This window comes from Dendrobates tinctorius, unplaced genomic scaffold (assembly GCF_039654945.1).
Source record: "Dendrobates tinctorius isolate UK_male_01 unplaced genomic scaffold, ASM3965494v1 ptg000056l, whole genome shotgun sequence".
Classification (NCBI taxonomy): domain Eukaryota; kingdom Metazoa; phylum Chordata; class Amphibia; order Anura; family Dendrobatidae; genus Dendrobates; species Dendrobates tinctorius.
The window spans coordinates 20571165-20583584 of record NW_027361724.1 but is presented as its reverse complement, the minus strand read 5'-3'; the positions used below and the strand labels follow the sequence as shown (position 1 = coordinate 20583584).

General features: G+C 41.3%; 1 protein-coding gene across 1 annotated transcript in view; it reads left to right on the top strand.

The window, feature by feature from the left end:
* Nucleotides 1–11493, top strand: part of LOC141091833 (transient receptor potential cation channel subfamily M member 8-like) — a 40675-nt gene extending 29182 nt beyond the window's left edge. Inside the window, exons 8-11 of the mRNA XM_073577579.1 lie at nt 4534–4630; nt 7381–7414; nt 7516–7590; nt 11190–11493. Of these exons, the coding sequence (XP_073433680.1) occupies nt 4534–4630; nt 7381–7414; nt 7516–7566 (182 nt within the window). The 3' untranslated portion in view covers nt 7567–7590; nt 11190–11493. The remainder of the gene's footprint in view (nt 1–4533; nt 4631–7380; nt 7415–7515; nt 7591–11189) is intronic.
* Nucleotides 11494–12420: the final 927 nt, after the last annotated feature.

The following is a 12420-nucleotide window of genomic DNA, read 5'->3' as shown; positions in this document are numbered from 1 at the left end:
ATAAAGCTTTAAGTTCTTTTTCCACACTTGGAGTGTCAGATTCCCTTTCTTGATATTGAATTTATGGATTGGTATCCCATCCGAGCACCCACCAACACACATTGATATATGTCTTGTCCGACTCTGTTAACCAGGTTGGTTAGACCAGAAATAAACATAATCATTGCTTTCATAGTCCAGAGACTCTGTCGACATTTGTGTTGTGGGCTTCTATAGGAGGCTCTTCTTGACAAACAGACGAGCAGAGCATTTATGACTTGCATCGTCTGATAGTATGAATATTGGTACTTTTGTATAAAATCTTCACAGATGTTTAAGTTGTTCCCTATTCAGACGTCTGGATGTATGCAGTTCTGTGCAAAAGTTTTAGATATGTGAGAAAAAATGTTGCAAAGTAAGAATGTTTGTTTTTAAAAAAGGAAATGCTAATAGTTTATTTTTATCAATGAACAAAATGCAAAGTGAATGAACAAAACAGAAATCAAATGAATATTTAAGGTGACCGCTAGAGATGGGTGGATTGTTGGAAGCTCTAGTTTGCCAGCTTCACTGAAATTACCTCAAAAATTTGATTTGCAGCAAATACATTTGTCGTGAATCGCAATACTGCAAAGCCTCTAATTGCCTAGAAAATATGTGTATAACACTTCAAGGTCTCCTAGGACTGTCTTGAACCCATTTTGAGCTGTTTATATCTGTATCAAAGTCCAAATGGCCTCAAACTATCTGGCTACAGAAAAATGGATGATGTGACACACAAGCCTTGGTTTCATGGTTTTTCTTTAGTAGCGAAGTTAGGTAAAAGGAGTATTAAATTGCCCTCATTGTTTGCAGTGTGTAATAATTATGATGGCTAACTCAGGAGTCTTTTTGCGAGGAGCAAAGACACTACAGAACACAGCTTATAGGTGGTAAAGTCTATATTATAATACAAGGTGTTTAAAACAAGTGCAGGGAAAAACTCAAAGTCCATAAACACTCACTTGAATGCAACTTAATAGTCTGTTGTAAAACCTCAGAGGAAAATGCAATCAGCGGAGCAGTCTGTGAAGCACAGTTAGGCTACGTTCACACGTAGCGGAACTCTCACGGAAGTTACCGCGAGAATTCCGGAATTCCATTTCATGGGAAAATCGCATTTTAAATTCCCGCGATTTTCTCGCGGAAAAACTAGCGATTTGCAAGTGTAATTAGCTTGCAGAATGCTATAGTTTTCCAAGCGATCTGGAGCATCGCTTGGAGAACTGATTGACAGGTTGGTCACTCTTGTCAAACATAGTGTTTGACTGGTGTGGCCAACATTTTACTACTGATGATGCCTAAGCAGCATCAGTAGTAAAAGATAAAATGTAAAAAATAATTAAAAAAATAAAAAATATTGTTATTCTCACCTTCCGGCATCTCGCGCAGCCTTCCCGCCTCTCTCCATGCTCCCGATCCAAGTAATCCTTTGCGAGAATGACCGCGAGACGTCGCGCTCCCACGACGTCATCGCGAAACGTCGCGCTCCCACGACATCGTGACGTCATCACGGTCATTCTCACAAAGGATTACTGGGACCGGGAGCGTGGAGAGAGGCGGGAAGGCTGCGCGGGACACCGAAAGGTGATAATAACAATATTTTTTATTTTAATTCTATTTTTTACTGGGATCTGGTACCCAAAGCCCGGAAGACTGTCTCCTCTCCTCCAGACCGTGGGTACCATCCGCAAATGTTCTGCTTACTTTTCGCATGGTGGGCATAGCCACATGCGGAAAGTAAGCAGAACAATGCATTCCTATGTGGGCGGAATCGCCGCGATTCCGTTAAATTAATGAGCATGCTGCGTTTTTTACCGTGAAGCGATTCTGCCGTGGAAAAAAACGCAGCATTAGCACAGCATTGCGGAATCCCATAGGATTGCATGGTATGCTTATTTTTCGCGTTTTCGCGGCAAAATCACGTGTTTAAAACCTCCGCGAAAAAACCGCGACGTGTGAACTCAGCCTTATACTTAAGGATGCTTGAAACAAGTAAGTTCTTGTCTAGTCCATACACGGATAAATATATAGAAGCCAGTTCAAGTAATATATTAACTCATCCATGGAGGCCTGGGTAGGAATTCTCAGGTATTGCAGAGCAGCAACAGCTTACGTGTTCAACAAATGCAGGTGGGAGCAACACGAGCAGCCAGAAGCAGAAAGAATACTGGAAACTGGTGTATGCAGCAGAAACTCTGAGAGTGGAGAAACAGGATATCCACACAGGTTTGCAGGAGCAGGTAGAAAACCAGGAAGTCACCAGGACCAGGAGCAGGACACAGGCAGAAAACTTTAGCACTGACTAGAGGCTAGCGTGGGGTTATAAGAAAGGAAGACAAGGGCACATGAGACAAAATACACCATCTTGAAAGAGAGCAGGAATGCCCAAAAGATAATCAAAAAATATTCAAAGTTCTGACACAGTGAACATGCAGTTATTAAGGTGCTATTACTGCAGCATCTCACAGATCAATTAATTTACAGTCACACTGACTATGCAGGTACTGCACTTCTCTAAATCTCTTCAATCCTTGGATTTTTATTCACAGACTGAGTACCACTCCCATTTCCAATTTCTTCAGCACTGCAATCACCACAATCAGATTTAGGCCTCTTTATAACCCTATTTGAAATGTGATGTGTGCTATGACCTCCTAGTCCCTATGATGTAAAATTTTAAAATGGTGCAACTTAGCTGGCCTTCATCTTTAGTAGTTACTGTAATAGTACCTCCTGTTTGGCTGTTCTAGACCATGTGATATGATAGATATATAATCTAATATATAAAGCTCAATGTGGGTGTGTATGTATGTATGTATGTGTGTATGTATGTCTGGGATTTGCATCCGCACCGTTGCAGCTACAGCCACAAAATTTGGCACAGTCACACGTCTGAACCCCGAGAGTGTCCTAGGCTATGTTGTGAGGCGAAGTTTTAACCCCGCGCGTTCCAATTCACCAAACAATTTTGCCCCTATCTACATAATGGGGAAAAAGTGTGTGTGTATCAAGCCCCGCCCCTCATTATGATGTCATAATGGTTGCCATGGCGACACTGATGTCATCATAGGTTGCAAGCCCCGCCGCTCATTATGATGTCATAATGGTTGACTATAGGATGGAGGATGTGTGATGGGTATATAGACACTGGACTATGGGATGGAGGATATGTATGACGGGTATATGGGCACGGGACTATGGGATGGAGGATGTGTGATGGGTATATGGGCACTGGACTTTGGGATGGAGGATATGTATGACGGGTATATGGGCACGGGACTATGGGATGGCGAATATGTATGATGGGTATATGGGCACGGGACTATGGGATGGAGGATATGTGTGATGGGTATATGGGCACGGGACTATGGGATGGAGGATATGTATGATGGGTATATGGGCATGGGACTATGAGATTAAGGATGTGTGATGGGTATATGGGCACTCGACTATGGGATGGCGAATATGTATGATGGGTATATGGGCATGGGACTATGGGATGGAGAATATGTATGATGGGTATATGGGCATGGGACTATGGGATGGAGGATGTGTGATGGGTATATGGGCACTCGACTATGGGATGGAGGATATGTATGATGGGTATAAGGGCACGAGCCTATGGGATCGTGGATATGTATGATGGGTATATGCGCACGGGACTATGGGATGGAGGATAATTATAATTTGTTATAACTAACCACAGTTAGTTACTATGCCCGGGCAGCGCCGGGCTCTTCAGCTAGTATATGATATATGTGATATGATAGGGTATATGAGGAAGTTCCAGGGGTTGCACCTGAAGTTATTTGCCCACTCTCTGGATGCCGCAGTGTTCATTATTGTGTGAAATGACACAGGGTATTTTTTTTATATCCTCACAAATAGAATCACAAAGTTTTCAAAATCTCAGACACTTATGAATTTCAAGAAATTTGACTCGAAGTTGATTCTCAGCAGATTGATCTGTTCATCTCTAGTGACTACCCCTTGCTTTAAAACAGCCAATGACCCCCAAACATACAGGCAGTCTACCTTAATTAAGAACTATTTTCAGTGTAAAGAAGAACAAGGAGTCCTGGAAGTGATATTATGGCCTCCGCACAGCCCTGATCTCAACATCTTTGAGTTTACCTGGAATTACATGAAGAGACAGAAGGATTTGTATAAATGACATCCACAGAAGACCTGTGGTTAGTTCTCCAAGGTGTTTGGAACAACCTCCCTGCTGAGTTCCTGCAAAAACTGTGTGCAAGTGACAAATGTATCTAGAAGAATTGATGTTCTTTTGAAGACAATGGATGGTCACATCAAATCTTGATTTGATTTAGATTTCATTTTGCATTTTAATTGATAAATATAAACTATTAACATTTCATTTTTTTAAAGTATTCTTACTTTACAAAATTTTGTCCACACCTGCCTAAAAGTTTTGCACAGTACTGTATATATTCCCTATAGCAACAATCTTATCAGGTGTCCATGTGTATAATATATTGCTTGTGTCTCTAGGTCATAAGAAGGATGATCTGGAGACTATGGCTTGGGAAGCTGTGATGAAGGAGAATTATTTGGTGAAACTGATTGGCCAGACACACAACAATATGGAGTAAGTGCCCTTTTACAGAAGACCTGTTGGAGTTTCCACGTCTAGTAAGGCTGTACGGAGACCATTTTACCACTGAAAGTAAATAACTCCTTTAGTGGACTATGGATGACTATAAAGATAAGATCCTTGTTAGTGGGTTTCATTTAATTAATTGGAATCCACACACCATGTAAAGAGTATGGTCTCCACCAGTTGCGTGATGCCTTTAAAAAGAATATGGAAAAACTGACACAATAGAGACAAGTCATCAAAGCCTTTCGACAGATTTTTTGAGAAAAAAGCTTTGAAAATTGCAATCTTTTTGTGCAAAAAATATGTAAATTCTAGTATTTTTACCCCAGCTCCAACATTGATGAGTGCCGACATTCATTCTCCAAAAGCTGGGGTTAGATTTGTGGTGAGGCGCACATAGCGGCGCATGACACTATATGCCTCGGCTGATTCAATAAGAGGCTTGCATCCGATGTCTTGTTTTAGAGAAATCCAAATTTTTCTTAATATGTAAATGAGTTGATAAAATCCACTGGCCGGACATAGATCTCCCTGAGAAGATTACGAGTGTGAGACATGTAGAGACTGACAGTCTGCTCTCTTGATCTACATGTCTCACACTGGTAACACCTCCTTTCATTTTTAAATAAGCTCTGGAGGTAGATTCAACAAGAAGATCTATGTCTTTTTTTTTTTTTAAATAACTGAATATTTATTGATTTTTCATTAGAAATTTACAGAATGAAGTCACACCAAGATATAATGCATACACTCACTGGCCACTTTATTAGGTACACCTGTCCAACTGTGTGTTAAGACTTAATTTCTAATCAGCCAATCACATGGCGGCAACTCAGTGCATTTAGGCATGTAGACATGGTCAAGACAATCTCCTGCAGTTCAAACCGAGCATCAGTATGGGGAAGAAAGGTGATTTGAGTGCCTTTGAACGTGGCATGATTGTTGGTGCCAGAAGGGCTGGTCTGAGAATTTCAGAAACTGCTGATCTACTGGGATTTTCACGCACAACCATCTCTAGGGTTTACAGAGAATGGTCCGAAAAAGAAAAAAAATCCAGTGAGCGGCAGTTCTGTGGCCGGAAATGCCATGTTGATGCCAGAGGTCAGAGGAGAATGGGCAGACTGGTTCGAGCTGATAGAAAGGCAACAGTGACTCAAATTGCCACCCGTTACAACCAAGGTAGGCAGAAGAGCATCTCTGAACGCACAGTGCGTCGAACTTTGAGGCAGATGGGCTACAGCAGCAGAAGACCACACTGGGTACCACTCCTCTCAGCTAAGAACAGGAAACTGAGGCTACAATTTGCACAAGCTCATCGAAATTGGACAGTAGAAGATTGGAAAAACGTTGCCTGGTCTGATGAGTCTCGATTTCTGCTGCGACATTCGGATGGTAGGGTCAGAATTTGGCGTAAACAACATGAAAGCATGGATCCATCCTGCCTTGTATCAACGGTTCAGGCTGGTGGTGGTGGTGTCATGGTGTGGGGAATTTTTTCTGGGCACTCTTTGGGCCCCTTGGTACCAATTGAGCATCGTTGCAACGCCACAGCCTACCTGAGTATTGTTGCTGACCATGTCCATCCCTTTATGACCACAATGTACCCAACATCTGATGGCTACTTTCAGCAGGATAATGCGCCATGTCATAAAGCTCGAATCATCTCAGATTGGTTTCTTGAACATGACAATGAGTTTACTGTACTCAAATGGCCTCCTCAGTCACCAGATCTCAATCCAATAGAGCATCTTTGGAATGTGGTGGAACGGGAGATTCGCATCAGGGATGTGCAGCCGACAAATCTGCGCCAACTGTGTGATGCCATCATGTCAATATGGTCCAAAATCTCTGAGGAATGCTTCCAGCACCTTGTTGAATCTCTGCCATGAAGAATTGAGGCAGTTCTGAAGGCAAAAGGGGGTCCAACCCCTTACTAGCATGGTGTACCTAATAAAGTGGCCAGTGAGTGTATAAACATTCAATGCAAATCAGTTAACAAATATAATAGAAACAGAATTGACACGACAGTGAAACACGAGAGAGGGAAGGAGAGAAGGTCGGCCCATAGATCTTAACGGCTCACTTACACATTAAGAAAAATGTGGATTTCTCTAGAATAAGATATTGGATCGCAGATATCAAGGTATCATTTTATTCAGCTTATGTTGATCCTGATATTTTCAAGTGTGTTTCTGGTTCTATTTTCCAGAAAATGTATTTAAAAATCAAATCTGGCAGAAGGGCAAAAAGAAGAATGTGCAAGCTACCTCTACTTACTGTATATGTCGCCTGACGCTAGATCACCACAAGAATCTGGTGATCTGGCATTGTCACTCATGGTCCTTGTTTGTTTTTTTCTTGAACATATTCAAGCCATTTGACAAACAGTGTAGCTACAAAAACAATAATATATTTTATTTTCTTTCTTGTTAGGCTGTGTTCACATCTGCATAGGCTGTATTAGGATTGCTGCAAAAATACAAGAAAAAATAACAATGGAAACCCTATAGATCTCATTGAAGTCAATGGAATCTGTCAAATGCCAGTGGCCTCTCTCATCTGACAGATCCATTACAGCAATGTAGTCCATTTTTTCTGCTCTTGTGATGCCACAGAAAACTGAATTCACATTGTAGATGTGATCATGGGTTTAATATGACAGGCACTCTTAAAATATCATCAAAAGCTGTGAGTATATATAAATATATTTTTCTTTTTGCGTTTTTTTTCCCTGGCAGGATGGAGAACAGATTCAAACAGTTGGAAGCAAAGGTAACTTGAATGTATTTTTCACGCTACTAGTCACACAGAGTCATTAAGTGCAATATAGCCTTCTTTGCATTCTCGCTCAATCTGCCATTGTGTCTCTGCAGCTAAACGACTTAAAAACAATAGTGAAAGAAATTAGAAACAAGATAAAGTGACGGTTTACTTCGGAGCAAACTATGGTAAGTCATTATGAATAATGATGATGAGGGTTTCACAGTTCATTAAACTTCCAAGTGACTAATGAAATACCTCAACCAGCTGTATATAGTAAAGGGATTTTCCATCTTTAGCTTTTTTTTTTTTTTTTAGACCTATGGCTTGGTGTGTAAAAATAAGAAAACCAATCTTGAGTTATAGAAACATGCTTTTTTTTGAGACAGTCAAAAGTGATGTTTTTCATGCAGGAAAGATGTATATCTCGAAAGCTTGCAATGTGTTACCATCTTTTCAGTTAGCCATTAAAAGGTATCAACCACTGAGGACCCTCAATTCTGAATGTTTTTCATGCAAAAACTCTACTGTGTTTTTTTTCTTAGGCATTTGCTTTTCATCCTGAAAAGTTTTTGTTATGATTTTCCTGAAGCATTTTCTGCTAACGTTCTGCAAAGGTTTATTTTTAGCATACATATATTTTTGGGGGCAATTCACTCATGCTTTTTTAAAGCATTAAGCAATGAATTTACATTGCCTTTACAATTTAACTTAGAATTAATTTACATTTACTCTAACCCTTACAACGGAAAAATCCCACAAACTCTCGTGCATCTTTTAGGCATTTTTGTAGCTTTCATGTTGACTTCTATTCTAAAGTATAGAGCGACTTCATAGCGGAATACACCTGAAGAACGGTTACCTCTTCTCTTAAATGTTTTTTGAAAACCTGAATTTTATCAAAAACAATCAAAAGACTGACCATATGAACAGCAAGTTGTTTTGTCAATAAGAATGACTTGGGAGAGTCTTTCAATTGTTTTCTGAGTGATTTCTCAGGGATTTTTGAAGTGAACTCACTCCAAAAGACTCCTCCAAAAAACCTGCATGCACTGCGTCAGCAATAATATCACAGCTCCGGCATCGGACAGCTATAGCCAATCCCTGGACTTAATAGTAATTCCAATATTGATTACACAAGTCTAGTGATTGGCTGCAGCTGTCATCTGATATAGTTGTGACATCACTCTTACAACCATGTCAATACTAGTGGATTCTGTGGTGCAGAGAATAAGTAAGGATCATTTTGTTGTTTATACAAAGACCAAACCTTAGGACTATTAAAATATACATGTCATGGTCACGCGCGACTGGACACACTGCCTCCAGCAGGGCGAATTTATATGACACACGTGACCCTGGATACACCGCCTCCAGCAGGGCGAATTTAAGTAATAGCACGTGCAGCCGGATACACCGCCTCCAGCAGGTGGATACACGTATGTCTGGATACACCACCTCCAGGAGCGTGAATTTCAGAATAAAGGGGAAAACCAGGGAAACAATTACAATAGTAGCCCTGCGATAGGGAACGGGGACGTGGAGACCTCCTGAACTCCCCTGAGTCAGTGTCTCTACACTCCTAACGATCCCTAGGCCGGTTCCGCACCGGGCGCCGATCAGGATACCTAATATCCCTAGCTCGCCCTGCACCTAGCCCTTTCTAGTGAAGTGGACGGTGCAGACACTAATCCCACCAGTGCACTGAAACACACATAAGGGAAAGAGACAAACAGGGCAACACCACTTAGCTTTGCTCTGTTGCTTGCTAATGCTCCCAGCAACAGAGTCCGACACCTGAGTGCATCTTCCTCCGCTCAAGTCCAACACCTGAGTGCAGCTTTACATCAACAGCATCCAGCACCCGAGTGCCACCTTGGAGCAACAGAGTCCAGCACCTGAGTGCAACTGTCCAGCAACAGAGTCCAGCATCCGAGTGCAGCTTTACACCATAGCTGCCACTTCACCAAGCTTTGCAAGAACTCCTCACTGACACCATAGCTGCCACTACACCAAGCTATGCAAGAGCTCCTCACTGACACCATATCTGCCACTCAAGGACTCTGAATGAGCTGCCCGGGACTCTCCTCCAGCTCCTTCCTTCACCAGACTTGGTTGGAACTGAGCAATATCACCAGCCGTGAGTGAGCACAACTGACACACCTTTATTGAGCAATCACACCTGTTAGTGATTCCCGTGCAATAACACTAACCACCACCGGGGGCAAAGTAGAACTAAAAACACCAGTGCAATGACCATAACGGCCACCGGGAGCAAAAACCAACCTTAAGCACAAGCTTAAGGAAAAAAAAGGCTACTTCTACATTTATCTGTCAGATCCAACCTGGCATTAGGGTAAGATGGAGTTAATGTTTGGGTCTAGCTCAAAGTGGGTGAGCTTTGCGTTAGGGCAAATGACTGCTTTTTGTATATAGGTAGATAAGGTCAAGTTAAAGTAGAAGTTGGAAGTGTTATGTGAGTAATGCCGCCATATGAGTGAACTACAGGAAAAGGAGACTAAGGGACAAGGGAATAGAGAGATCCTGAAGTGACCGACGAGACAGAGTGGCCTTCCAGAAAAGGGGTCCTTGGATAGAACGACGTGTCACGAGAAACCTTGAGTTTTCAAAATGCCAAAGGTAACAGACCTAAACAGTACTGAGTTCGTGGGACTGATGGGGGTTCTTCACGGTAGATGTAGGGCTCCAGTAGAGTAAGAAAGAGGATACGGAACAGCTGATGAGTAAAGAGACTTGCAGCACAGGACTGTGGCAACAAGCTAGGCTGTAACAAAGTAGGGCGAAGCAGTGTGCCTCACAAACCTCGGAGTAGACTACAGTGGAAGGATACTATGTGTATGAAAATGCTTTATAATGCAAAAGAAACATCCATAAGACATTGTACCCGCTACTCCTTGTACATAACCCTTATCAATTTACCGTTCAGTAATGTCTGTGTTTTAGAACGGGAGTCCCTTTATTGAACTGGGAAACCTATGGTCCTGGCCAGTCAACACCACCTGCTTCAGGAGGCCTGCACGGTTGTAAGGCTCTTACAGCACTAACACCAACACCCAGCCAGGACTCAGTCTTTCATGTAGCATGTTTGGGCATAAAATGAGGAGACAAGTGTCTTGCCCATGGCTATCGCCTGTGCCATGCTCCACACAGTGTACACAGAAATCTGTCAATCAGTGGGGTGGGCAGGGTTATACAGAGCTCAGCATTCAGAGAGCTTGCAGATCTGCAGCAGATGCTTATAATTATATATATATATTATTATACAGATTTGTGGAGTGTAGGATGGGACATCATATGGTGGAGTAGGCACTTACGTATTTTGGAAATGAAAGAAGTTCTAATAATCCTTTACTGAGGAGTTTGAAAAACTGCTGGTGGAAGGATGCAATCAATGATGGAAGAATGATCAAAATGAAAGTTAGGCTGGGTCTTCTTGATGACTTTAGCTGCAAGTCACGCAGTTAAAGATCACTGTATTGTGCTGCTACATTGCAACATGGTGGAAATTAATGGGGTCACATTGCAACTCAAACTGTACTATGACTGAGGCAAGCAAGTATCAAAAAATGGTTCCCACTTTCTGCAGCTTTCCTGTCGCTGTCATGGTACAGGTTGTGGTACCTTGCCGGATGCTTTATACTGTCATGTGCATAAACCACTGTTTGGTCAAATGACCAGTGTTGCGGCTAAAGTCGCAGCATTACAAATATATGTAGTCATGAATTGATTTATCTACTCTTGAATTATCATTCTCTTTTCTTCATAGGTAACAACTTCCTCAGAAAACATGAGCAGCTTATTCTGACGATGTGATGCCATCTTCCAATGATCTTGCTGTCTTTCCTGTATTACCTGAATACCTAATACCATGTTATACCTTTCAATACATAGCCTTAATACTTCTATGCCCGGTAAAAAAATGGTAAAGGTTGAATAGAAAAAAGATTGTAAACCAAATCCAAAATGCATATGTATCTCATTAAATTATTAAATACTTTCTCATGAAAATTTAAATAACCCCCTGACTAATATCTAGAATAAAGATTGTAGTTCAAATAACTGTATTTAAATTATTTTAAAAATAATGATCAAGTAGTTAATATCAACACAGTGACATCTATGGTTAAAAAATAGTGATGATTGAATCTTTTGAAATTCAAATTTGCCAGTTTCTGCAAATTTTTAACAAAAATTAGATTCATATTCTGTCACACATGCTGTGTGTACAGTATGTTCAGAATTTATTGGCTATTACATCCTCTCACTAAAGCATTTCACCTCAAAGGTGCTTTGACTGCATTTCCTGCCTTGGCTTTTATACAGGCTGTGCTAAAACTATGTGCTACAATATCTGGACTTTATTATGTGATGACATAGCTGCAAAGCATTATTAAGAAACTTGCCCTGTTACCCATGAGGCCATGTGAGCCTTCTCTGGCTGATGCAGTCTTATGTAAAATAGCAACAGACATTTTTTGTCTATTCACGCATATAGAAGCGTAATTTGTTTGAATTCACTGCGTCTGTCTAAGGCTGGTTTCACATTTGCGTTTTTTTTCGCGGTAATTTAGCGCTAAATAGCGCATGCATTTTTTTTCCTATACTTTGCATGGGATGCGCTTATGTGCGCATACACATGCGTTTGTACGCGTTTTACCGAGCATGCGTTTTTTTTGCGGTATGCGCTCGGGCGCACAAAATGCAACTTGTTGCATTTTTTGTGCGTCCGATTTGCCTCAAAAAAACGCATGCGCGCGCAATGCGTTTTTTTACAGCAAGACACCCATTATAAGTCTATGGTGAGCATATGTGCGCATTGGCATGCTTATGTATGCGTTTTTTTGCACATGCGTTTTTTTTTTTACCATTAGTTTAGACAATGGAATTTAGGGGTTTGGGTAAAGTTAGGGTTAGTTAAGGGGGTTTAGGGTTAGGGTTAGGGTCAGGGTTAGGGTTAGGGTCAGGGTTAGGGTTAAGTATGGTTTGGTTAAGGGTTA